General features: G+C 35.8%; 2 protein-coding genes across 3 annotated transcripts; one reads left to right on the forward strand and one right to left on the reverse strand.

Moving 5' to 3' along the window:
• Positions 1-5,921: 5,921 nt before the first annotated feature.
• LOC134848225 (uncharacterized) lies at positions 5,922-27,976 on the reverse strand. Of its 2 annotated transcripts, none has more exons than XM_063865608.1 (5): positions 27,757-27,976; positions 10,483-10,818; positions 9,665-9,922; positions 6,868-7,401; positions 5,922-6,599 (listed from the first exon to the last, which is right to left on the reverse strand). In XM_063865608.1, exons 2-5 carry the CDS (start codon positions 10,783-10,785, stop codon positions 6,387-6,389), a joined length of 1,308 nt encoding a protein of 435 aa, XP_063721678.1. In that variant the 5' UTR covers positions 10,786-10,818; positions 27,757-27,976; the 3' UTR covers positions 5,922-6,386. The 2 variants fall into 2 exon arrangements, with proteins under 2 accessions (XP_063721678.1, XP_063721677.1); XM_063865607.1 differs by having other exon boundaries at positions 10,483-10,808; positions 27,757-27,975.
• Positions 11,323-12,849, forward strand: LOC134848608 (trichohyalin-like). The gene has a single exon (XM_063866126.1). The coding sequence runs from the start codon at positions 11,323-11,325 to the stop codon at positions 12,847-12,849; it is 1,527 nt and encodes a 508-aa protein (XP_063722196.1).
• Positions 27,977-27,990: the final 14 nt, after the last annotated feature.

Genomic DNA, 27,990 nt, shown 5'->3' on the forward strand with positions numbered 1-27,990 from the left:
TGATTAAGCCAACAATTTGACATTATCTATGAAAATATATCTATGACCAATTTAATATCCTCGAACCCCTCATCCAACGCCGTTACATGCAGAGCTTAGCAAAATTAATTCAGTTTGAACGGTGTCGGATAATGTTGACTTGGTCTATTCAGGGAGGCGAGGGGAGGGGGTGGGGGAGAGACTAAAGCGGTGTAGTGCGACAACCAGAGACCTTAAACCGAGAATCGGCTAAATTTGAATCAGCAAATTGAGTTATGCCTTGTTTTTGTAATTCTTATGTCATAATATTACATAACTACTACTTTGTTGAGGTCACATTTTTTTTCTATGAAAAATAAGCCTCCAATGCAGAAAAGATTCACGTTACCTTTTTTGTCGGCTCTTTTTCCTGTGTACTGACCTTGTAACAATAACCCCTTTCGATAGAAGAAAAAAGTTTTAAAAGAAAATGAAATAAAATCACTTTGAACAATTAGGCATTGATAAATCCATTCTTATCTTAAGCGCTTTGGATGTCTTTCACCCCCATTGAGCCGAAAACTAAAAATAACATAATAAACTGCTGTAAGCAAAAATTTTTGAGTGAATAAATTTTAAATCATTGAAATCTTGTAACAAAAATTACATGAGCTTTTCATTAAAAAAATCAATAATTTCTTGCCTTTAAAGCTACACAAAACCATGTAATCAAGCGGACTAAACATAAGCCGAAAACATTTTGGCCAAATAATATTTTTAAGCGAAAAAAAAAACAAAACGAAAACCAAAAAAATGTACATCGTTTGCGCTATTAATTTACCAATTACAGGATATATTAAAAACACTTGCATCTACGATGAAAAACTCTGAAAGCACCAGGAAACTCCTTGATGCGGTAACTAACTCGACAAAACATAAGCAGACAAACGAAAGTCCAAAAATTCAAGTTTTTTTGGATTTTTTCTTCATTTTTATACAAACAAGAAAAACGAGGCCCCGCCGCGACTCTACCTCAGACCGTTTACAAAGGTAACCACGTTGCTTCTAGACCAAGTGTGAAAGATTCGTGAAGTTGCTAAGATTCAATATTGAAGCAATTTCACAATTTCTTACAGATTCGTAAAAAAAGGTTGTTTACTGGAAAATGTCTAGTTCCCGATTACAAGACACTTGCAAGTGTAATAGTAATTAGCAGAAAAGTTTTCTAATTCAAAAAGTAGATAAACTAAACAGTCGTTGAAGACTTAAGAGGCCGATTGAAAACCCCCTTAATTTTTTTTTACTGTTCTATGTAGAAGAAGTAAGGCGACAATTCGTAACAGGCGAGATTTTGTAACAGGTGACAAATGTAACAAGCGAAAATTCGTAACAACGCACTGGAAAGTAGAATACGCTTGCTCCGCTTCGCTTCGCTGTGCTTACATCCAGCTCGAGAGGAATATTGCGCGTGAATCAGTGTCACCCGCTTAACCTATTGTAACGAATTGTCGCCTGTTACGAATTTTCATCTATTACGAGTTGTCGCCTCACGTAAGAGGAAATTAATCTTCAACAATTTTCAGTAAAAAGCTGTTTTGAAGCAAATTCCATAATTTCCCTGGCGCTGCATACTCTACAGCAAAGCGACCTTGATTTGACAAGTTTGAATCGCTTTGCCGTATATTATGCTGCGCTTTGAAAAGATTTTGGAATTAGTAGAAACTAAAATGTGGTATTTTTTGTAAGATAGCATTTTGATTGAGAATTGTTAATGATTACTTTCCCTCTTTGCCAATTTTTAGTTGAATGCCGCTTGTATATCACCAGATGGTAAATTGTATTTATCGATTAAGAAACGAAAAAAATAGTACAACTTCTTGAGTGTCTTTCATAAAGAAAACATGCTATATCTGTGTTATATGAAACTTCCTTGCTTGTTGGAACTCAAAATATTCACCGCCAATACCATCATTTTAATCATATTCAACTTTGATGGTTTATCCAAGAAACTCAAATGCGCATCTGAAAATTTTCAGAAAATTGATGAATCACTGTTTCAAAAATGTGCTTTTGAGTTTTCAGCGACTCAGTTAATTTATTCCATGTTTGGCCTATAGACGATCAAGCTGGAAAAATTTATATTGAATTAGCAATTAAAAATACTAGAACTAAAATGCAAGGAGCGCACATGCACAGCATAATAATTGGGTATTTATTTAAATTTAATATAAGCAACAATTTTTCACAGGGCATTGGTTAATAAAAAGATTACAAATTAGCATAAACCAATTTTTTTTCAATATTTTGAGTTTCATCTTGCTTCAGTCTTCATCATTGTATTTGTAATTCAGAAAAGTGAGTTTTCGCAATCCGTTCAATCGTTGAAGTGGGCGGGGGTTGCGTTGGATGTTTGGGGGATTAGGTTTGATAGAGAACAACAGTTTGGGTTCAACGGATCTTCACACATGGGATCCTTACATTTGGGTTGCATGGGCGCCATTAATGGCTCTTCTCATATAAACATAATTTTGTAGTCACTGATCCTCCAAATTAGTATGGTAATGAAAATATTCTCCGAAACTTTAGCGTTTTAATGTCACAATTAGTTCAAAGTATTGTTCAGTAGTAGAGATTAGGACCATGTGAATTATCCAGGTGTTTAGACGAAGGAAAAGTCCCCGCACCTCCTCCCCCTCCTACGACCATTCCGGCCCTGGATACCACCCCTCCCGATGTTCGCAGCAGACCACCTCCTGATGGGGGCGAGTGTTGTTTGTGATGGGCGGCCGCATTCGTGATGCTCTGCTTAAGTGATTGGGCACTGATGAACGGCTGAGTCTGAAAATGAAAAACATTAAAAGGAGTTCATTATAAAATTTAATGGAAAAAAATCAATTATAACATTTAGGGATTCATAAAAAATGACAAACTATCAGTCAAAAGAGGAATCTTAAAACCTGTCTAGGAATTTTGATCACTCCTAAAGAAGATCATGGGTTATAGATTCAAGTATTTCATTTCTGTTTTCAGAATTTGACATTTTCGACTTAAGGCAGTATAAGTAAAAATGACACAAAGCTAAGCCTGTTTAAGGCCTTATACAAATCAAGACAAGACTGCTCGTAACACTGCTGTTCCGACTGCTTTTTAAGACTGTTCCGACTGCTTTTTAAGGTTTATGGAGCAGCAGTTATAACATAAAAAAATTAAATGAAATAAAATAAAATGAAATTTTTTTTTCTAAAATTTGAAATTTTTTATGAAAATCATCCCCTCACACGCCATTTAAAGTACGAAAAGATAGATTTCGTTCCTTGTAACAAATCAATTTTGGCAAATAAGCTTCGTTCAACCAATTTGGAACGATTTATAAGAAGGATTAAATCTCCGCTTACGCGTTAATAGCGCGAATTTTATCGCGCGTTAATTGTCTTAAATTGGTCAAAATGGCCAAAATGGCAATCTTTAAACCCTCATAACTTTACGAAAAATGATCACAGGTAAAATATCTTTTCAAATTTAAGCTCAGGACAACAATACCTTTTGAATGATATAAAAAAATTCCATCAAAAATTGCTAGTTAAAAAGTCGAAATTTGTCTGAAGAAAAAAAACCCACCCCGAGCACAAATATTCCGTTACTTTCGTATCGAAAGTCGGAACAATAAATTAATTTAGTTGAAATAAAAGATTGTTGGCTACCTTGAGCTCTTTTAACGGTCAAAGAAAAGGCATTTTAAATTTTTTTGTGATTGGTTTTCAGCGTGAAAATGAGCCGTTTTGTGTTGTTAAACTTGTTCAAAATTGCTGATCGAAAGTGATTAAGCCAACAATTTGACATTATCTATGAAAATATATCTATGACCAATTTAATATCCTCGAACCCCTCATCCAACGCCGTTACATGCAGAGCTTAGCAAAATTAATTCAGTTTGAACGGTGTCGGATAATGTTGACTTGGTCTATTCAGGGAGGCGAGGGGAGGGGGTGGGGGAGAGACTAAAGCGGTGTAGTGCGACAACCAGAGACCTTAAACCGAGAATCGGCTAAATTTGAATCAGCAAATTGAGTTATGCCTTGTTTTTGTAATTCTTATGTCATAATATTACATAACTACTACTTTGTTGAGGTCACATTTTTTTTCTATGAAAAATAAGCCTCCAATGCAGAAAAGATTCACGTTACCTTTTTTGTCGGCTCTTTTTCCTGTGTACTGACCTTGTAACAATAACCCCTTTCGATAGAAGAAAAAAGTTTTAAAAGAAAATGAAATAAAATCACTTTGAACAATTAGGCATTGATAAATCCATTCTTATCTTAAGCGCTTTGGATGTCTTTCACCCCCATTGAGCCGAAAACTAAAAATAACATAATAAACTGCTGTAAGCAAAAATTTTTGAGTGAATAAATTTTAAATCATTGAAATCTTGCAACAAAAATTACATGAGCTTTTCATTAAAAAAATCAATAATTTCTTGCCTTTAAAGCTACACAAAACCATGTAATCAAGCGGACTAAACATAAGCCGAAAACATTTTGGCCAAATAATATTTTTAAGCGAAAAAAAAACAAAACGAAAACCAAAAAAAATATTTATCGTTTGCGCTATTAATTTACCAATTACAGGATATATTAAAAACACTTGCATCTACGATGAAAAACTCTGAAAGCACCAGGAAACTCCTTGATGCGGTAACTAACTCGACAAAACATAAGCAGACAAACGAAAGTCCAAAAATTCAAGTTTTTTTGGATTTTTTCTTCATTTTTATACAAACAAGAAAAACGAGGCCCCGCCGCGACTCTACCTCAGACCGTTTACAAAGGTAACCACGTTGCTTCTAGACCAAGTGTGAAAGATTCGTGAAGTTGCTAAGATTCAATATTGAAGCAATTTCACAATTTCTTACAGATTCGTAAAAAAAGGTTGTTTACTGGAAAATGTCTAGTTCCCGATTACAAGACACTTGCAAGTGTAATAGTAATTAGCAGAAAAGTTTTCTTATTCAAAAAGTAGATAAACTAAACAGTCGTTGAAGACTTAAGAGGCCGATTGAAAACCCCCTTAATTTTTTTTTACTGTTCTATGTAGAAGAAGTAAGGCGACAATTCGTAACAGGCGAGATTTTGTAACAGGTGACAAATGTAACAAGCGAAAATTCGTAACAACGCACTGGAAAGTAGAATACGCTTGCTCCGCTTCGCTTCGCTGTGCTTACATCCAGCTCGAGGGGAATATTGCGCGTGAATCAGTGTCACCCGCTTAACCTATTGTAACGAATTGTCGCCTGTTACGAATTTTCATCTATTACGAGTTGTCGCCTGTTACGAATTTTCATCTATTACGAGTTGTCGCCTCACGTATGAGGAAATTAATCTTCAACAATTTTCAGTAAAAAGCTGTTTTGAAGCAAATTCCATAATTTCCCTGGCGCTGCATACTCTACAGCAAAGCGACCTTGATTTGACAAGTTTGAATCGCTTTGCCGTATATTATGCTGCGCTTTGAAAAGATTTTGGAATTAGTAGAAACTAAAATGTGGTATTTTTTGTAAGATAGCATTTTGATTGAGAATTGTTAATGATTACTTTCCCTCTTTGCCAATTTTTAGTTGAATGCCGCTTGTATATCACCAGATGGTAAATTGTATTTATCGATTAAGAAACGAAAAAAATAGTACAACTTCTTGAGTGTCTTTCATAAAGAAAACATGCTATATCTGTGTTATATGAAACTTCCTTGCTTGTTGGAACTCAAAATATTCACCGCCAATACCATCATTTTAATCATATTCAACTTTGATGGTTTATCCAAGAAACTCAAATGCGCATCTGAAAATTTTCAGAAAATTGATGAATCACTGTTTCAAAAATGTGCTTTTGAGTTTTCAGCGACTCAGTTAATTTATTCCATGTTTGGCCTATAGACGATCAAGCTGGAAAAATTTATATTGAATTAGCAATTAAAAATACTAGAACTAAAATGCAAGGAGCGCACATGCACAGCATAATAATTGGGTATTTATTTAAATTTAATATAAGCAACAATTTTTCACAGGGCATTGGTTAATAAAAAGATTACAAATTAGCATAAACCAATTTTTTTTCAATATTTTGAGTTTCATCTTGCTTCAGTCTTCATCATTGTATTTGTAATTCAGAAAAGTGAGTTTTCGCAATCCGTTCAATCGTTGAAGTGGGCGGGGGTTGCGTTGGATGTTTGGGGGATTAGGTTTGATAGAGAACAACAGTTTGGGTTCAACGGATCTTCACACATGGGATCCTTACATTTGGGTTGCATGGGCGCCATTAATGGCTCTTCTCATATAAACATAATTTTGTAGTCACTGATCCTCCAAATTAGTATGGTAATGAAAATATTCTCCGAAACTTTAGCGTTTTAATGTCACAATTAGTTCAAAGTATTGTTCAGTAGTAGAGATTAGGACCATGTGAATTATCCAGGTGTTTAGACGAAGGAAAAGTCCCCCCACCCCCTCCTACGACCATTCCGGCCCTGGACACCACCCCTCCCGATGTTCGCAGCAGACCACCTCCTGATGGGGGCGAGTGCTGTTTGTGATGAGCGGCCGCATTCGTGACGCTCTGCTTGAGTGATTGGGCACTGATGAACGGCTGAGTCTGAAAATGAAAAACATTAAAAGGAGTTCATTATGACATTTAATGAAAAAAAAAATCAATTATAACATTTAAGGATTCATGAAAAATGACAAACTATCAGTCAAAAGAGGAATCTTAAAACCTGTCTAGGAATTTTGATCACTCCTAAAGAAGATCATGGGTTATAGCAAAAAACGGTAAAAAAACTGTCACAAGAAACCGTCCGCACCGACAAGAATTTTCGATTTGTAGAAAGGCGAATTAAATTTTTTCTTTGAGGTTTTCTTACCACAACAGTCTTATAATTCGGCAACTCTATCTTTTGCACGTGATTTTGCGTCGCCGAAGTTTCACGGACGGGGGAGAACACATAGTCGTCCGCTCCTCCAGTTGTGTACAGGACTCTCGGGAGTGTCTGCGCATGAACTGTGACTGCTTGTCTGCTCGGCTTTGGTCTCGGAAGGGATCCGTAGCCAGCATCACTAGGCTTCCCATTATAATGTGGTCCTCCAGAGTTGCTGTGCCTCAATGATCCGTACCAGGCAGGGTTCCCATTTGCTTGCGGACCACTTTCTCGAGGAACTATTCTTTTGAACACGGGGGACATAGTATGTCCCTGACTGGGACTCGAAACGAGGTGCTCGTCATAATCATGGCCTCCTCCGCTTCTATCCCATTCCAGCACCGATGGTCTTGCGCGTCGGAACTCATAACGACCAGGCGCCGGAGGAGCTGAAGATGTCATGCTCCTATTAGTGTGTCTATGGTATCCACCGCTGTAGCGAGTTCCATGACCACTTGGACCATTGTGCAATCCGGGCACCTAATAAGAGAAACGGTTGATCAATAAATCAGCTAGCTGATAGATCAAATCTAAGCGTTCAAATTACAACTAAACTGTTAGCTACTACCTTATTGTTCCGACAGCAAGGCCAATTATTACAAAAATCGCTTTCAACTAGGATTTGAGCTGCAATGAGGGAGCCTCCTAAAGTCATGGATTCCTATCTAATTATTTTTAAAAAAAATTCTTACACATTTTTTCATATTCTTACACATTTTTTCGAAAGTGGTTTTATTCGGATTATTTTGTGCTACTTGCATATCTAGTAAATGCCCTTGACATCAAAACTACTACCAAATATCGACTGGTACGAAATTTTCTGTGGTGAATTGTAAGTTCGGCAGCAAAAACTTTTTATCTTTTCTATTTTCGAGAAGCTCAATAGAATTGAAATGATTTTAATTACGACGACACCAAAAAACAGCCAACATCGAATATATATACATGCATACACTGGATTGTGCTCATTGGATTGAATTATATATATTTCAATCCCCAACCGAGTTACTTTTTTGAACATTAATCTTTGACTAATATTTTTTGTGAATTTTTCTTTTCCTCAAAAGGCAGTTTGTACATGCCCCCGAAACAAAAAAAAACTGCTTAATTTTCACGGAAAAATACAAAGATACGCGTTCAAAAAGAAGCCTGGTGAATTGGAAATTTACTTAGCGATATACTTGGATTGAAAAGAGATGATGATTTGCGTAGATATTTCAAACTATTTGAAAGCAAAAATGAGATCTACATTTAATTTTTGCTTGAAGTAGGCTGTGTGTTGCAATAAAAGAACTGCAATGAAAATTTTTTTGAAAGCATGGTATTCTCGGTGTTTTTTTTGTTTACCCTCTGAAACTACAACTTACGAAAGAACAGCATATGAAAACTTGAGTATCCAAAATAAATATGTTTATACACAGCTTCTCGCTTAGTTTCATTTAAAGAAAAGAGAGAAATATAGGTTTGGGATATTTTTTTATTCAGACCAGTTTCAAAAAAAAATAAATGCTACTTGGGGATTGATCCCTGGACCTACGAAGGACACGCCGTGTGCAAACGCCACTTTTTTTTAAACATAACGCCAGACAAAGAAAATTGTCGGTTTATATTTTGATGCTGAAAGTGAAACGTGAAATATTTACGAGTGACGAATAATCCCGCACTGCAAAATCATTCAGAAATGAAATGAGGCAAGCTAATAAGCTTCATTAACTCCATGCACATATCAAAATTCAGCAGTTAAATTTTGATTTAATCAACCTGAAACTCATGGTTTTTCAATATTTCATTTACCAAAAACTATTCGAAACCAGTTAAAGGACAGTCAGGTCACTCAGGGTTTTGCCCTGATAAAAGGAGTCGTAAGGATTACAAAAAGAGACAAACCGTTAACGAGAACAGTGAGTGTGAAACAGGGTTGTGATTGTTTATATGCGCGTTTTGGCTGATCAAAAAACTTCTCTGACATTTAAAATGAGCATTTTGGATCAAAATTATTTGTTTTAATAACTATAAAACGTTTTCTTTATCCGTTTTGCTCCCATTTTCTACAAAAACGAAAAATTGATCGTGCTCAGGGTTGGTTTTTCTTCAGACCAATTTCGAAATTTGATTTAAAATTGTTAGATTTTTTTACCATCTAAAAAATGTTAATCATTTGGGCTCAAAATTGTTTTAGTATTTGATGTGTCATTATTTCTCGTACAACTATGAGATTTTACAATGCGGGATAAAAACGCATAATGAAGTTTTTCAGACCATCTGATTAAAATCAATGAGCTGTGCTCAAGTGCAAAAGATTCTTAACCTGGATCTATTTTGTCTGAAGTTATAGGGGCTCGAATTTGCGACTACTCTGGCAATTATGGGATAATTAAAGCGCCTGAAACTTCCATTTTTTATTAGCGCGTAGCAAATGCAGGGAATTGATTCAGCTCGGAAATTATTTCAACTTGTGTTGAAGCGCGATAATTAATCCAAACAATGTGTTAATAGATGCGAAATTTATCACGCTGAGTATGGTGGGATTTTAAAAAAAAAATCACTTTTTTCGTCATTGTTTATTAAAATTTAATTGATATTTTTAAACAAAATTTAATTCAAACACCCTACAGGACAGCCGAAACGTTCCAATTTTTCCCCGGATACGGGCGGCGGTCTTTTGTACCTTCGAAGTATAAATCTAGGAAACTTTAAATTTTGAAGAAAAAAAAATTGCCAACCGTGATTTGTTTCACTTTACCTTGGGTTTGATCTGATCTCTCCAAGATCTCCTCTCGAACAGAGCCTTCGACTGCTGCACGGACAGCGTGTGACTATCATCAATGCTGTCCTCTGGCACAAAATGGTATTGAGGAGGGGCGGGGCCAGAGACTGTCATGAACCCATTTCTCCCACCATGGGGAGACCCCTCGTACCCACCGTGGTAACCTTTGGGTGAGGTTTGAGGGGGGCTAAGGTAGGATGGTCGGTCGTAGCTTTTTCCGCGTACTGGGACACGCTAAAAAAATGAAAATAAAGGCGTTAGTATGATTGACTTGTTTTTCAAATTGCAGCCAATTTACTTAGTTTGTAAACTGATTTGGCGCTAATGCTTAAACAATGGAAAATTTTGGAGCATTAGTACCAGAAAGTGGAAAAATTTCCAAAGAGTTTTCAAATGTTTTGTCGAACTTTTTTCTAATGTTGACCAAATTGATTTTTCGAGCTTTTGAAGCCTCAAAAATACTTTTTTGGCCAAATTGCCTGCGGCGCAAAACTGCCGTTTTTAGGAATTTTTTCGAAAAATTTGACCCAAAATCGCGCACCAAAGGCCCCTTTAGAAAATGTTTATGGTTGCTGGGTTAAAAATGGATGTCATAAAATAATACCAAAGGGGGACCCTTTGGTTGATGAGGGGTCGAATCGCTGAGGGAATAAACGTCTACCCAAACCCCACCCCCCCCCCCCCCAAATCCGCCCTGGTCGACAAAGTTTTTCACACGAGAAAAAACGTTTGCAAGCTAATTTTTCTCCACACGCCACTGTGTAATACAGTTAACGGCTTCCCTATAGACTGACCTCTTCAGAGTAGTATGTGGCAGTAGGCTGGGGCTGGGGGGTCATACTTCGCATCATAATGGGAGGGGCCGGGGGGCGCATCGACTGTTTAGACCTCACTACAGTAGACTGTTTTTGTGTGGTTGCAAGTGTGCGGATAGTACTTGTGCTGCTGTTTTTCGGATGTACGCCGCCGACTCCTTTGTTGGTCTGGAAAACGTAAGTGGTGACATTGACTTTGTTCCAGGGGTCGGATCCCCTCTGTTCCAGGTGATGGAATACTTCCGGCTCCACCCGCTCGCCCAAACTGCTCACCGCTCTCATATTTATTCCGGGTCAAACTCACTCTGCACAAAACTACAAATTAAGTGGCTGTTCATGGCTCAAATATACACCCATAATGAGGTTGGAAACCAACCCCCCCCCCCATTTCACGACTAAGGGGAGGGGTGTTGGTTGATTACAGAGATTTGTGCCACTTGAGGTAGAAACCGAAAGACTTCGAAAGACTTTTCACATGACATGTTGCGTTTTCTCAATATCTGTTGACCAAACACTTTTCTGTTTGAAAATGCATTAAATCTGTACTGCAAAATTTACGTATAGTATAAAACACTTAACGTGCAAAGGTTACTTATTATGTAAAGGCCGCCGGTTAATTGTGATTAAGTTACAGTTTTTTACGTGAATGAAATGTAACTTTTACATAAACTCGAGAAAAAAGTCGAGAAAGCAAAAATTTGAAGAATTTTTTATGCTTCGAAAAATATTTTTGAAAAGGAGCTAAATTCATGCAATTCATTCAACTGAATTTTTCAGATTGGTGTAGTTTCTGTTCTGACTTGTTTACTTTAATCGAAAATGTACATCAAATTGCTAGCTTTTGCAACTTTTTCGATTTTGCTGATGAGCTTACTAGTTGAAACAGCAAACATTAATGAAGAAAACTCTGCCCAGTTCAAGAGACAAAGAAGACAGGAACAAGGAACTGCAAGAAGAGCAGGGCTTGTGACGAGAGAAAATGCTCACGAGGAAAATCCTGCCCAGTTCAAGAGACAGAGAAGACAGGAAGAAGGAAATGCAAGAAGAGCAGGGCTTGTGACGAGAGAAAATGCTCACGAGGAAAATCCTGCCCAGTTCAAGAGACAGAGAAGACAGGAAGAAGGAAATGCAAGAAGAGCAGGGCTTGTGACGAGAGAAAATGCTCACGAGGAAAATCCTACCCAGTTCAAGAGACAGAGAAGACAGGAAGAAGGAAATGCAAGAAGAGCAGGGCTTGTGACGAGAGAAAATGCTCACGAGGAAAATCCTGCCCAGTTCAAGAGACAGAGAAGACAGGAAGAAGGAAATGCAAGAAGAGCAGGGCTTGTGACGAGAGAAAATGCTCACGAGGAATATCCTACCCAGTTCAAGAGACAGAGAAGACAGGAACAAGGAAATGCAAGAAGAGCAGGGCTTGTGACGAGAGAAAATGCTCACGAGGAAAATCCTACCCAGTTCAAGAGACAGAGAAGACAGGAAGAAGGAAATGCAAGAAGAGCAGGGCTTGTGACGAGAGAAAATGCTCACGAGGAAAATCCTACCCAGTTCAAGAGACAGAGAAGACAGGAAGAAGGAAATGCAAGAAGAGCAGGGCTTGTGACGAGAGAAAATGCTCACGAGGAAAATCCTACCCAGTTCAAGAGACAGAGAAGACAGGAAGAAGGAAATGCAAGAAGAGCAGGGCTTGTGACGAGAGAAAATGCTCACGAGGAAAATCCTACCCAGTTCAAGAGACAGAGAAGACAGGAAGAAGGAAATGCAAGAAGAGCAGGGCTTGTGACGAGAGAAAATGCTCACGAGGAAAATCCTACCCAGTTCAAGAGACAGAGAAGACAGGAACAAGGAAACGCAAGAAGAGCAGGGCTTGTGACGAGAGAAAATGCTCACGAGGAAAATCCTACCCAGTTCAAGAGACAGAGAAGACAGGAAGAAGGAAATGCAAGAAGAGCAGGGCTTGTGACGAGAGAAAATGCTCACGAGGAAAATCCTACCCAGTTCAAGAGACAGAGAAGACAGGAAGAAGGAAATGCAAGAAGAGCAGGGCTTGTGACGAGAGAAAATGCTCACGAGGAAAATCCTACCCAGTTCAAGAGACAGAGAAGACAGGAAGAAGGAAATGCAAGAAGAGCAAGGCTTGTGACGAGAGAAAATGCTCACGAGGAAAATCCTACCCAGTTCAAGAGACAGAGAAGACAGGAACAAGGAACTGCAAGCAGAGCAGGAATCATGACGAGAGAAAATTCTCACGAGGAAAATCCTACCCAGTTCAAGAGACAGAGAAGACAGGAAGAAGGAACTGCAAGAAGAGCAGGGATCGTGGCGAGAAAAAATGCCCATGTTATCTGAAGTGATAAAAAATGTACGCCATCTGACTGGAACTCAAAAATCAGCGCTGAAAACAAGAAATCACAAGCGACAGACGGAACATTGATCAGACCCAAAAAAAACATCAGACTCAGACTCAAACTATCACACTTTTTAAATCACTTGAAATATATATGTGCTTAAAATAACACATTGAGATTTGAAGAAAGTTTGCTAAGAAGTTTGGTTAGGCCACATATGATTATCCCAAATTGGTAATTTTCAAACCCCATGGTTTCAGGAATAGAATAACAGATTGAAAAATTTTAATCTTGAGCCCATGGTCTTAAAAATTGTCTGACTGCATATATAACTTCCGTCATAATTGCTAGTTAAAAGTCAAGTAAAGTCTCTAGAAAAAAAATGACACCAAACAAAAAAATATTCCGTCACTTTCTTCAAGCTTGAAATTTGAGTTTTGATCCTGCTAATAGCTGAATACTGGCGGATGACACAAAACAATCAATTTCAGTCGCGGGAGAATTTTTTACTCTTGACATGAGGCCTATAATTTTGAGATAATTCTCAAGAAAACTTGTCTTCACTCCAAGAAAAGCAAAATTTCAAATTTTCTATAGTTTTCTGCTGCGAGTAGTATATCTTGCCAATGAGAATAGTCCGTAAATTAAGTCTTGAAGCTCACAAAAATCTTCATTTATCAAAGTCAAGTCTACCATTCTATCAAGTCTACCAAAACGCTAATAACTATAACAAAAACTGCTCAACCGCGCTTACTCTAATTGCCTGCAATTAGCGTAAGGGCGGTTCAGCTATTTTTTTAAATAGCTATTATCGTTTTCAAATAACAAACACAAATATATTCGGAGGCGGTTCAATAAAAAAATCGATGGAATAAAAGAGAAAGCCATTATCGTTTTTCGCTTAAAAATTTTATGATTTGAGCAAATACTTCGAAATTACATAAAAGAATAGATGTACGCATTAACTAAAAAAGAAAAACTTAAAGCTTTGTTCTTGTCTTTCATTCACAGTTGGTTTTCTTTGGACAAATGAATACCTATAACATAAAAAATAGTAGGTCAAAAATAGTTCAAGGTTATGACAGAGGTTTGAAGTATCTTGAAATCTTGAAAATGAGACTAAAAAATTTGTAGAAACATGATATAATAAACGACAGGTTTTGAATTTGGCTCATAAAATAATTAAAAGTATACATTACATTATAATTTTAGCTTTCTATTTTTTTTATGGATTTCTTAGAAATTAAAATAATTTCAGTCAGGTGTCTTTTTAAATTCTGTTTTTTTTTTGTCTTAGAAAAACTTTTTAAAGCATCTTTTTAAGATTTTTCAGCAAAACAACAAAATATTCAATGCATTGTTGTTTTGCCCAATCAACTAGGAAACGAGTTTTTCAAACAAAAGAACTCTCCTGTTTGTCAAATTGTTTTATTTCTGAACCTTTATTTCTGAAGTCCTTCTAAAAGCTTTAAAACTCTTTAAAAAACTTTGCTTTTTATTCGTAATACATTTGGTTCAGCATTTTAATAATTTGCATTCAAAAAGGTTCAAAATTAATTAGAAAACGAGAATTTATTTATCAATAATCAGAAACAGCATGACAATTTACAGCAAATCGCTACAGGTGATAAAACTGTTGATTAGTAAAGCACTTGAAAAAGCTAACAAGGCTCATTATAGAGCTGGTACAATCAGTGCTCCATCCTTTTCAATTTTATTGCAAAGCTACTACAAAAACCTTGTAAAATACAAAATGATATGTTATTTATCTTCTAATGAATCAATTAGACCAAATAACTGGCCAAACAATAATTTAGATTTTTTCTCAATCGGATTGTTTTCTCTATTAAGCGATGATGATTTAGAACAAAAAAACTGTGCATTAATTAAAAATTGCAAGACCCTAATATTTTACCCTAATATTTCAACATGGGGAAAAAATAATTAATTCAAAAATTTTGAACCTAGGGCAACAACATGTCAACATTTTCCAAACAGAAAAAACAAATACATGATAAACGTTAAGTTGAAAAGTGTCATGAAAGACCAACCCAAGCATAAGTATTCTGTATCTGTCATCGAAAATCAAAAGTCACAACACTACTTTAAGTTACTAGTTTAGTTCAAGAAAGATATTCTCCAATGAAATATATCAAGTAATTTTAGTAAGAACATCACTGCTCATACATCATGACAAGGCCTGAATAATCCGACAGCCCCTTAATCAATATCAAAAACTTTTTGCGAAAAGAAAACATTAAAACTCTATAAACTTGAGACAAAATCAAAGATCAAGAGTGAAAAAACTTGAGTCGTTAAAACTAATACGACCAATAAGCTAGCCTCAATTCTTATTGGAAGATTTTTTGTTCTGCGGGATAGTTTGCTACGCTTTACGCTCTCAGCTTTATATATATTTTAAAGAAAAAGAGAAAAAAGAAAAAACTTTTATCTAGGATCAGATTCAAAATCACTTTGAAAATTTTTAAATCTGAAAACATCAATGCTTTCAAACGGACTACGAGTTGTTGTTTTTTTTCAAGTGCACTAGATAGAAAATTAATCAAAATTGCATTAAGAAAAAACACCGAGTTTATATTTTCCATTTCAAAAGTCAAAACAGACGTTATTGAGCGTGTGATCATTAGCTGTACATACGAAACAATATTAGATCAACAATGGGTGAATAGAAGCAAAATTGAATAACTGGTCAACAAAAAGAAATAAATTGTTTTTAAAAAATAACAAAAAAACTGAAGTTTTGAAAAAAAAAATTTTTCCAGGTTTTTATTGGAAAGTTTATTGAGAACGAAGAAAAATACTGAATATAAAACACTCGAAATTATTGTTTCTTACTTAAGCAAGTGTAGGTGCAGTAAACGGTAGCGCGCAAGAAATATAACAGTAGTGCAACTTACCAACTTTCTGAAGGCAGAGCATATCTGCCTACATATCAGTAGCGTGCCAAGGGTGGTCGGAGTGAGCGATTTATCCCCCCTCAATTCTGATTACCAAATTTTTCAAAGGGTTCTCCCTTTTCCATAACTTTACGAGATGCGTTTGCATTTTTGGCCGATCAACAAAAATTTTCTTTAAGGTGAAGCGCGCGCCGAAACAACGCAATTTTTTGGTTAAATTATTTTAAAAAATGCTCAAAACCTCATTTTTAGCCTGTTTTTTTTCTTCAAAATTAGAGTTTTTATAGTATTTTCGGGGAGTTTGGAAAACAAATTGGTCGATCTAAAAAGTTAACAAAATTTTCTTCCCTAGAAAAGTTTCTGCGCACGCCACTGCTGCATATTTAATTATGCAAAATCCAGATTCAATACAATTTTGCAAATGACAAAATGTTCGTCATTTCAACTCTTTTTGCTCAACCCCTGACCATCAAAAACTTACCTTTGTGGTTCAATTTTATCATACCTTCTTAAGCTGAACAAGGCTTGTGCTAAAGAAAGTAAAAAAACGCCTAAAAAGGTTTTTCGACCTGTTTCTTTTGTAAAAAAACGGCTGCAGCGCTTAAATGTCTCTATAAAAATAATGAAAAAAATGAGAATATGCTTTGCTTCATCTGTCTCAGCTAAAATATCGCCCAAGTTCAATTTCGAACATATTAAATTATCAATAGCACAGCGTAAGAATTTTCTGCCGAAAATTTTGAATTTCTAAAATTTTGAATTTCTAGTAGTAAAATGGATTGAAGCTATTGGGAGCTGATTTTCTAGGAATTCACATCACGAACGCGACAAAGCAATCTGCTACAAGAAAGGAACATCCCGCAAAGTAGAGCTCAAGGAGAAGTTGCACTTAGCATACACAGGCAGTAAGAAATATCTGTTGAACTGGTGTATTCTAAACTAAGTATAAGTTTCGCTCATGTAGGATTCGATCAGCCACAAAGATTCTCAGACTTATCGGGCAGCCGAAAGCCTGCTTGTGTGAGGTGGGGAAAAAAAGAGCCCAAAAATCATCACACGGTTTACTGGAAGCTTAGCAGCAAAAAAGATTTGGTAACAATTTTGTACTGCTATAGCTGAAAACTTACAAGTGCTTTCAAGGTAAATTATCAACAGAATATATTCAAATCAGACTGAATATTTGAGAAAAAATTTCTGCCGCGAATGAACTGACTAAACAGTACATTTTTCAGACTTTTTCTTGGTTCCAATGTAACTAACTTTCAAAAAATCATATGTGAACAAGAAAAAACTATATGACCCGTTGCATATAAATTTGAACGCTCCGCATATCTCAAAATTAATCGAGAAAAACTTACCCCTGCAAAAACGGATGTACGAGTAATGCAGATAAAAACCGAAAGCTACTTTAGTTAACACTCAGTTTGGCTAAATATGAGAAAATCTAATGGCAAAACAAGTTTTTTGAAAGAGAAACTAGTAGTTTTGGCGTCCACTAGTTTCTGTTATTTTCCAAAGTCTCAATAACAGTTCAACTATGGTATTTGTTAAATTTCGGCACTAATAACCTAATCACAATTTTTCTAACATGAAAAACAATGTTTCTAGTAAAAATTTCTAATTTTCCTAGAATTTTACTTTGCAGTTTCAGAACTCAAACGGCAATGAAAACTGAAACGATTTTTGAAGCTTTGCAAGAACTCAAAGCAATTATTTCGGGATTGTGTCCTCAAGGAATAGAAGTCGTGGTGGGGAGGGGACCCAACGTATTCTAAAAAGTGCAACTCTGAACAAATAGTTGCAAGCAAACACTTTAAGAAACTGATATTGAACTTTTTTTGGCCAAAGATTTGTATCTCAAAAAATTTTAATAAATGTAAATATTTTAAAAAATAATTATTTGAATGAAATATAGGCTGTTCATTTTTTCCTAAATTTTTTTAAAATAACTTTATCCTCAGTTTATTTTCAAAGCACGATTTCAGTTTTAGTTTTGCCAATTCCCTCATGACTACTTAAACCTTTCGAGCATCAAATAAAATTTTTGAAAGGTCATTTTGGCGCTTCTATTTTAGTATAGTAGCCTTTTAAAAAATCAATCTTCAAACTTTGAATCAAACTTTTGCAGCTGTACAAATTTTGCCCGATTCTGCGAATTAAAGATCGTTTGACTAGTTTGCCGGATTGCTGATAAACTTAATCATGCGTTCTTGTTCTTGTGTCTTTTCGGTTATAACCCCTTAAATGATGAAACGTGAAAAAAAACTGTAGAATTGAAAAAAAAAACAATTCTTTCACACCTCACTTAATCTAGAACGCTTATATATTTAGCCGGAAAACAAAGGAGGGTAATTCAAATCTTTTTGTTACAGTAAGAGTTATAATTTTGTTAAAATACACATAATGGGAGTATGCCAGTGAGATTGGTTAGCCAACTCGGCAAATAATAAGATAAATAAAACACTAAGCTCAAAATAGCCCAAGCCGAGTGATAACAGTTCTCGATTGATAACGGTTCTCGGAAGTGCAAATCGCCCTATTTGGACTCGGTACCTAGCAAAAGGAATGACCCCAAAATTTAATATATGGACGCCCTAGATGAGGGAAGCTTAAGTTAAAAACCCCAGACCCTGCGGACCCCTACTTTCGGTTTTATGGCTTGTGCAAATAAACCCCTTTGACTTCCGGAAGCTATTTCTTGACCCCTGGTGACCCTAGGAAGCGAGAACTTGGAGGGTTGGTAGGTATTGGTAAGACAAGCATGGCGTTCGAATTTGGACCGATCCGACGGTCCGATCGAAAGTTATTAGCACTGGGGAAAAATACCCGTGGAACCGGAAATAGGCAATTTGCAGAAAAAACTGAGCGAGGGCATACAGATTTTATGGCGTTAAAGTGTAGTAGACCCAAGCCCCGGAAATAGACGTCTGCGAACAAACCCTCTCCGTTGGCTCCTTCCGGTGTTGATATCCAATCCCAGAAAAGGTGACAATGAGCTTTTGAAAAGTGATAACTCGGGGAGTATTATTCGGCTATGAAAGGAACTTGGCAGATGGGACCCCCACACGGCTCTTAACTCGCTGACTTTTGCTTGACCTCTGGTGACCCCGAGGTGACCCTTAATTGACCCTTGGAACATGTGTGGGACAAACCAAATAAAAACCTTGGGATTGCTGCCATTCAAACGCGAACTTTAGCTGAGGTTCAGTTGGACTTAATATTTAATTGAAGCGATCTGAAATGCTACTGGGAGATTAGCCTTTAGAACTTTGAACCTTTAGTTTACAGGACGAACGTGGAATGCACCGCAGTGAATGTCGGGACTTATATAGGAGGGGGGATATTTAGTTATACCGGTGTACAAACAGACATACTTGCTGGGGGATTGGTACGCGGCTTTTAGAACAGAGGGAGCTACTATTAAGAGTAGTTGATTTTCAGTCAGAGGGAGAAAAAACAACCAAAACCGAGTGAAGTTGGTAGTACCGATCGTAAGTTTTGAGAGATTAACACTAAGCGCTTGTGTAGCCTGACTGTTAATCTGGGTAGAGATCGAAGTGGGAACCTATTCTAGAAGCTTGAGAAAACAGTTAATTTTACAGATTGAATTCGTGGGTTGCTTCAGAGAGAACCGAGTTAGGAGAACCCATCGTAAATTGAACTTAGAGATTGTTATATTATTAAACCAGAGTTAATTCCTTATTACGAGCTCTAGCAAATTATTTTGTCATTTCCTGATAATTCCATTAACCTGGTTTACTTTACGTGTCATGTGTTGATTGAATATAACTTTGCGGGCTCTTTTGTCCACGCGTGTTTGATTGACTTTAAGAAGAAGTGAGAGTAACAGCGAAAAGAGCAAGAGATTTACGCGGGGCTAGCAATTTTTACAGTAGATTATGAAAGAACCACCACAAAAAAATTGTAAGCGATTATTTGAACGATCTTGGCCCCCATTGATTTGAATGAATGATCAGGGAATTCTTAGCTGAAGCAGATTCCCCAAACTTACAGAAATTTTTCATAAGAAAGACTGATATAGTTTCTATAGTCATGGTCCTTTTGCATGGCCCTAGAATAGGGGCTTAAGCTAAAAATAAATGCTAATTTAGAAAACTATGATGGTGAAGAACAGTACGAGCGTCGGGTTTTTTAGTGAAATAATCCAAAAAACTTGATCCAAAAAATCACATGAATGGGACGAACGAATGAGCAAACAATCTCCGTGGCGCGACCATTGACTCAGTTTGCGACTTTTTGCGAATCAAAAACTCTCGACCAGACTGCGAAACTTCTGTTGCGCCATCTAGCTTGCACGACCGCATTTGGTCTCGCTATAAGTCGCGTACCTCAACCCGGGTTTCTTGGGATTTTTGATTTCATGCAGATCTTTGCAAAGCCGCATATTTTTCACATTTTTTTTAGATTTTCAACTTGAATTGTGTTCTGGCTAAACATAATCAAAAATTATGCAACATTAGTTGATATGGCAATGCCGCTGGTTACTTGAGGTCAAGTTGTAATTTTGACATGCATTAGGTTGTTCAAAAATGGCGAAAAAAATGCAAAAAAGCATAATTTTCGGATTTGTTTCCAATAATTTTCAGGCCAAAGCGTTCAGCTCGTAATGAATCTTGCAAAAACTAATTAACATGAGCAAGCCGCCGGCTAACTTTGATTGAATAGTAGTTTTTACAGGCAATAGTGTATCAAAAATAGCAGCGCAAAAATCATTACAGTTTTTAACTGTATAATTACAGTTTTTAACTTTAGTTAAAAGTCATTACAGTTTTTAACTGAATAATTTTATAATTTTCACATTTGCGTAGTTTCTTTTGAACTTAACTGCAAATCTGGCCAAAATGCATTTTTTGATTCTGCAGAGTTTTCAAATTTTGCGAAGAGCGCACGTCAATTGTGTATCTTGTATAAAACGTTTAGAGAATTTTTTGATATGGTTATGATCAAAGACTTCAATGCTAGCTGATTTTATGCAAATCATTTTAAATCTTAACTATCAGGCTTTCAAATTGACTGCTTTTCTTTGACAAAAATCGACAAAAATGAACATCAAACGGCTCTTGTCTGTGGCTTGTATTATTTTGATTATGAGCCTACTTATTGAGACAACAAATGGTAATGCGGAAATTCTACCCAGGAGAGATTTCGTCCCAGAGGAAATGCGTAACGAGTTTAGAAGAGTGAGAAGACAGAGGGGGAGCTCAGGTGGAAGAAGATCAGGACTTCACCTAAGAGAAAATACTGGCACGGTCGCTTGATCGATCGACGCGGGTACGACTTTTAATTTCGACTCGACGAAATCAAGAAATCTTTAATGGTTAATGGCAAGCAAAACTGGTCAGACAAAGAAAAAAAACTGATCAAAAACTGATAAAACAAAACTCATCAGACAAAGAACACCAAATGTCGAACTCTTAAGATCGATTAACTTTTACAAAAAGACTACTTTCAATACACTTTTTAGAAGCTAAAATTTACAGTTACATAGCAATATCTAGACAATCGCGTATTCATATTCGTCAGTAAGCAGACAAATACTATAATAACCAATCAGAATCGAGACGAGAGAGCAATTTTACGAAACAAATAATTATTATATATTAATTTCTTCCTTGATATTTAATACAATTAATATACACAGAGGCGAAGCTGAGCTTCGCGCCACTTGCAATACAAAAACAGCAAAACAGGAAAACACTCAAAAACTATCAAAGAAGACTACGAAAGTTGTAATCGTAGAAAAAACAAATAAAAAAACAAAAAAATAATTAAGTTTTTTTCTAATGTTTATTTCTAAACCTCATTAATAGTATCAAAAATTTGTCGGAGGCAAATTATTAGGTAAATAAGCCGACAAAATTAAAGCCGACAGCCAATTAGTTGAAAATCAACCAAAATCTTATTGAGAACTATGCATGTCATACCCATGTAGTATCCACGAAGGGCATATAGGTAGTGAAATTAAGGTCGTATACACAAATTGGAAACTAAACTGAGAGGTAAATTGAAGCCAAAAAAATAATCAGTAAAAAATAAAATCGATGCTTTATAACTATTTGCATAACCAATCTGTCAAAGTAAATAAAGCTAGTTTTGATATAAAAAAACAAGCCAAGTCAATCGAATGCAAAAATAGCATCGGAAAAAAACTAACCAAGAATTGCTTCATGCCAATATATATATTTTTAAAACTCTGGGATTTTGATGGGGCCACAAAACAAATATAAAATAAGCCAAAACTGATTAAGTCGAAAAAGGAAGACAACAAGTTGTAGAAGAAAAAAACTGCATGTAGCAAAAAAATATATGATGTGGCATCTAAGCCGACAAAATATAAGCAGACAAATATTACGCCGACAATTTTTTTGAAAAGGAGTTATTACCGTCTAAAAAACAGGTCCTAGTCAGATTCGAACCTAGGACCTTTGCCGTCCCAGGCGTATTCCTTACCTCCTGGCTAAGAGTCCAGGAGACACTAATAAATTTGAATTCATTATAACCAAGGTACAACGAGTCCAGTTGAGCCCTAAGAACTAAGTAATTTACGGGAAAAAGAGTCTAGTACCCGATCGCAAGAAAGTTTGTTTTGGCTAGCAATATTTATCAACCATAATTTCATGAGGAAAAAGGCCAAATGCAAACTATTCTGCAATTTTTTTTCATTTTGCCAGCCTCAAAAATATTCTTCAGGCGCCTTTGGCACCAATATTAATAAATTAGAGGGAGAAGCACGCGCCAAAAAAACTCAAAATTTTTGGTCACATTTATTTAAAAAAGCTGGAAAGGTCAATTTTAGATTTTTTTTTCAAAAAATTATCCTCGGAAAATTAAAATGGTTGACTTAAAAGAACGAAAGTTGTTAAAATTTAAGTGCTCACATGAGGCTAAAATAAATAGTTCCCAAGAAAGCTAGCAGTTCAAAAAATTTCAGCTGCCTCTTAATTTTTTTTGCTGCGGGTAATATAATTTTCAAATCAAGTTTAACTTTCAAATCAAATTTAGAAACCCCAAATCTTCCTTAAACAAAATCAATAATTTTAAATATCAAGTATTTAAGAGAACAGCCGAAGGGCAATTTTGTTGTCGTTTAGCGGTGTCATAAGCATGTTCCCAAGTGATCCTATCAAAAAAAAATTGGAGCAAAGCTCAAAGCCTTTTTTTTTGCTCGAGATATTGATATATGCATATATAATTCAATTCATAACCTTCGCTCATGAATTGACTTATATATTCATATTTTGGATCCTTCACTCGGGTCCAAGCGTTGTCACACAAATAGGACTGAATTTACTAAATACGATTCCTTGAAATTCTTCAATACCAGACTCGAAGATCAGCAAAAAGTTTATCGAAAGGAAAAAGAAAAAAAAACGAATAAATTTGTATATTGAAGAAAAACTTTCGATAGTAACATATAAAAATAATTTGCAAAGGGCTGAAAAGAATTACAACCAAAACTTCGTTTTTGTTTTTTTTTCATAAACAATTTTTTAGACAAAAAATGCTTTATAAAAGCATCAGAAGCAAATAAAAGCAAATTGAAAAACCATGATAATAAAATAGTTGAAGGTCTTAGACTCTTTTTATTCAAGTAATAGTGAAATAATTTTGCCGGCATACACTATACACAAAATGATCTTGGCGATTTGGCTTGTTGTGAAAAAGCATCAATTCGCAAAGTTGAACTAAAAGGCGACGTTGCACTTAGCTTACACAGGCGGTAAGACTCCAAAAAGTAGATGATCAAAAAAAAATATAGACAGAGGCGAGGCGGAGCTTCGCACCACTTAGGATACAACACAAACATAAGAAAACTTCTGTCTAAAAAAAATTAGATACTGAAAAAAAAACTAGGTGAACCAAAAATTTCGTATGTCTCGATAAGAATTAACTACGAGCCCAGCTAAAGCTGGAGGTATGTGTTTGATATTGAATGAAGTTGCAATACTGATGCGGCATGAAAATTGTGATTTCAAAGATTGGACTTTGCCTTAAACCTTAGTTTTTTCTCTACTAAAATAAGTAAGAGCAAGAAATTGCGAGATAATCAAATTTCCCAAGGAGATAACATTTCTCCTACAAAAAATTTCGGAATCGCTGATTCTGCAGGAACAATTACCGCATCCCGCTCTTTCAATGAAACTATTCATCTCAAATTTGATTGAATAAATTTTCAGAAAATTCGAAAAATTTCTGATAAACGATCGAAATTTCTACAAAAAGTTGAAAATACTTACTAAAATCCATAAAGTCTTTCTGCAAAAAGCAGGTTATGGTCGCTTAAGCAGAGAAAATGTCCAAAACCAGGTTTCTTGATTGAACACAGCCTGACATTTGGCCGGGTAGTTTTCGCTTAAAGTCAATGAGTTTCCAAAAAACTGTCAAAGTTTCAAAACTTTGACTTGTTTGAAGGCCATAACTTTTTTCAGGCCAAACGAAATGGGCATAGCCAATTATAAAAGAAGGCTTTTCAATAACCCGCTCATTCCATTAAACCAAAAATATCAGATTTGGCAGTTATGCAGAAAGGATTCACGCAACATGTAGTTTTGATTGAACCCAAAACCTCCGATTTGGGAGGGTAGTTTTTTAGAAAAGTCAAAAAGTTTCAAAAAACGGTCACAAAATCAAAATTTTCAGTTTTTCGAGGGTATACTTTCGGAGTCAAAGAAATTTGAGCATACTCCCATAAATAAATGAACTTCCCGAAGCCCGTTCTGAGAATTGAACCTAAAATTTCAGGTGTGGCAGGGTAGTTTTCCAGAAACTTCAAGTTTTAAACAACGTGCATAAAATCAGAAGTTTGACTTTTCAGAGAGCAATAACTTTTTGGTTAAAGCTTTTTGTTAGTGCCCGCTAACACGGAGGAGCTTCCCGCTACCCGTTATTTCATTGAACCCACAATATCAGATTTGACAAAACGGCAGAACAATTTTTTTTATTATTTCGAGGGCCATAACTTCATGTGCGAAAAATTGAGTCCTGGCGAATTATGCAGAAGATCCTTTCAAAACAATTCTACCCATTGGAACCAAAAACTCATTTTTGAGAGGGGTAGTTTTTGAGACAACGAAAAAAAAATCAAAAAAAAACGGGCCAAAAGTTCTCCAACATTTTTTCGAAAGCTATAGACGGAAGGGTCAAGTAAAAAGAACTGTGGAGGAGTATGCAAGCAAACATAGTAGTAAGCGGTATTTCAATTGATACTCATTTTTGAAAATCAAGAGAAGTTTCAAGAAAAACTAAAACTTTTGCGAAAAGAAAACAAATTCAAAACGAAACAAGAGGTAGTGTTAAGAAGGTGTTATCTTGAATTGACCCTAAATTAGGTCATTAAGCCGATAAAAAATGGCCGGAAAATATTTTGGTCGAAGAATTTTTTTAGCGAAACAAGAATCAAGGAGGCGTAAATCAAACACTAAAAACTAAACACAAATTCTCGCATAAAAAAATATTTTCAAGAGGTGGCAACCAAGCCGACAACAGATAAGCAGACAATTGATCTGCCGAAAGTTTTATTTGAAGCAGAAATTTTCCCGTTTGGAAAAAAACACGTCTCGGCCAGATTCGAACCAAGGACCTTTGCCGTCCCAGGCATATTCGTTACATGCAGGCTAAGTTGGCCGGGAAAGCTAAGAAACTGAAAACAATATGAAACAAGGTACAGATGAGTCCAGTCGTCCACATGAATCCCGTGGACAAAGTTTTTTACGCGGAAAAAACATTTAGTACCCGGTTGCAAAACCCTTGCTTATCGCTAGGATAATTAGGCTGGTTTATTCTAAAATATGTATAAATTCCGCTCATGTAGGATTCGAACTGCCACCAGGTTTCTCGGACTTATCGGTCAGTCGATAGTAAACAATCATCAACTTGTTACCGAAAGCTTTGCTGCTAAAAAATAACAAAGAGTTGCTAAAAATTTCGAACTGCTTGAGCTGAATACTCGAAAAAAACTTTCAATGAAAATTGTCAACAAAATCATTTCAAATCAGTCCAAAACGCTAGAGTTCGAAAATTTGTCCGGAATGAACTCAATGAAAAGTAGACCTTTTAAGGCTTATTCTGGGTTTTATGCAGCTCACTTTAGACACAAAGGCGAAGCTGAGCTTCGCACCACATGCGATACAACACAAACATAAAAAACTTAGGTCGAAAAAAAATAGGTCAGCCAAAATTTCCGTAATCCTCGATAAAATAAAATAGGGACCAGCTAAACCTGGAGGTACGTGTTTAACGCTAGAGATACGTGTTTTGTGATGCGTAATCAAATGGGTAACTTCAAAAACAAGACTTGGCCCAACAGAAGTCAGAAGAAAAAAATTGAGATATAAAAATTTTCCCAAGGACGTAACATTTGTTGTAAAAAATCAAATAGTCATCGGGTCGCTGAAAAAATTTTCACAACCAGTTCTTTCTTTTGATTCCTTTATCTCAGGTTTGATAGGGTAATTATCATGAAAAGGCAAAACTTTTGTCAAAAAGATTCTAAAAAATGGTAACAAATTCAAAAACTTCAATTTTGATATCCGCAACTTTTTTTCTGCCGAGGCCACGTCAGCAGAAAAGATTACCAAACCGGATTCACCACTTAACCTGAGAACTGGCAGGGTAGTTTCTGTAACAAGTCAAAAAAATTTCCAAAAACGGCCAACATTTCAAAACTTTTTTGAAAGTAAATACTTTTTTCCAAAAGACAATTTGTGCAGAGCTTTAAAAAAAGTAGGCTCTGTACAACCCAATAAATCAATTCAACCCTTGATGCCACAAATCTGACTTCTAGGGCCACAAATCTGACTCCACGGAGACACACAAAAAAATTATTTTCGCGAATCGAAGCTTTCTTTGGAAAAACAATTCACAATGCCTGTAACTGCGATTGAAGCCAGAAAGACAGATTTGTGAGAATACTTTTTGAGAAAAGTCAAATAAAATCAAAAAACGGTGAAAGAAACAAAAATGGACTTTTACGAGAATCATAGCTTTTGATAACAAAAAAGTTGGACATAGCAAAATTTCAAAATTTCCGGGTGCCATAAATATTTGAGTTAAAAAAAATGGGCGCGGTGGGATTTGCAAAGGAGCTTCCCATAACTCGTTTTTTGGAGTTAGCCTAAAATCTAAGATATGGAAGAGTAGTTTTCAAAAAAAATTCAAAAAGTTTTAAAAAAACTGTCAAAAAATTAAAACATTGCGAAAATTAAAAGAGAAAACGGGAGTATACTGGCACAAAAGGGAGTAAGAAGTCGTTCCATTTATATCCTTTTTGAAAATCGGTACAAAATTTTTTGAAAAAAAGCTAAACTTTTGCAAAAAAAAGAAACATTTTCCAAACGTCTAAAAAACTTTAAAAAATCCTATCCCATATTTTTCATAATAAATGTTTTCATCAAACTAGATGTCTAGGGGAAAATGCCGAGCAAGAAATTCAATTTAAATTAGCTTTTTAAGCCGATAAAATATAAGCCGAAATCATTTAAGCCGAATAAAGTTTTCAAGCAAAAAACAGCAAAATATACGAAATGAAGGCTATGAAAATTAAAAAGCGCGTAAGAGATTCAAAACATCAAAAGTAACTACATTGAAAATTGCGTTTGCCAAGCCGAACAATCAAACAGACAATCCATAGGCCGACATTTTTTCGGAAAGTAAATTTTCAGTTTGAAAAAAAATTTCTGGTCGCATTCAAATCTACGACCTCTGCCGTCCCAGGTTTTTTCTCCAGCTCCAGGCTAAGAGTCGGACATGCATAGAAGCTTGATTTCATTATAAACCAATATACAAGTGTTTGAAGTGATTCTGTTTAACAAGTTGTTAACCCGAAAAAGTCTATAATTCAGTTTGATGACGTTTGTTAATCGCAAGCGTAAAAAATTAAATTTCAACTAAAAAAATTAAATGACCCATCGCACAAAAGTCTTAGCGCTACGCGAAGACGTTATCTGAAAATACTTAGAGAAAAAACTTACCCCTACGAAAGTGACTGTAAAAGAAATGCAGATAAATATCGGCGGTTCTAAGAAGCTATTTTAGTACACACTCAGTTCAGCTAAATATCAGAAAAGCTAATGGCAAGAAATTGTTTAATGAAATAGAAACTTGCAGTTATGGCGTCCCGTAGTTTCTGTTAGTTTCCAAACCCACAATAACAGTTCAACTGTGGTATATGGTAATACCCGGCACTAAGTAATCTGAACAAAAGT

The sequence above is a fragment of the Symsagittifera roscoffensis genome, chromosome 6 (assembly GCF_963678635.1).
Source record: "Symsagittifera roscoffensis chromosome 6, txSymRosc1.1, whole genome shotgun sequence".
In the NCBI taxonomy this organism is placed as follows: domain Eukaryota; kingdom Metazoa; phylum Xenacoelomorpha; order Acoela; family Convolutidae; genus Symsagittifera; species Symsagittifera roscoffensis.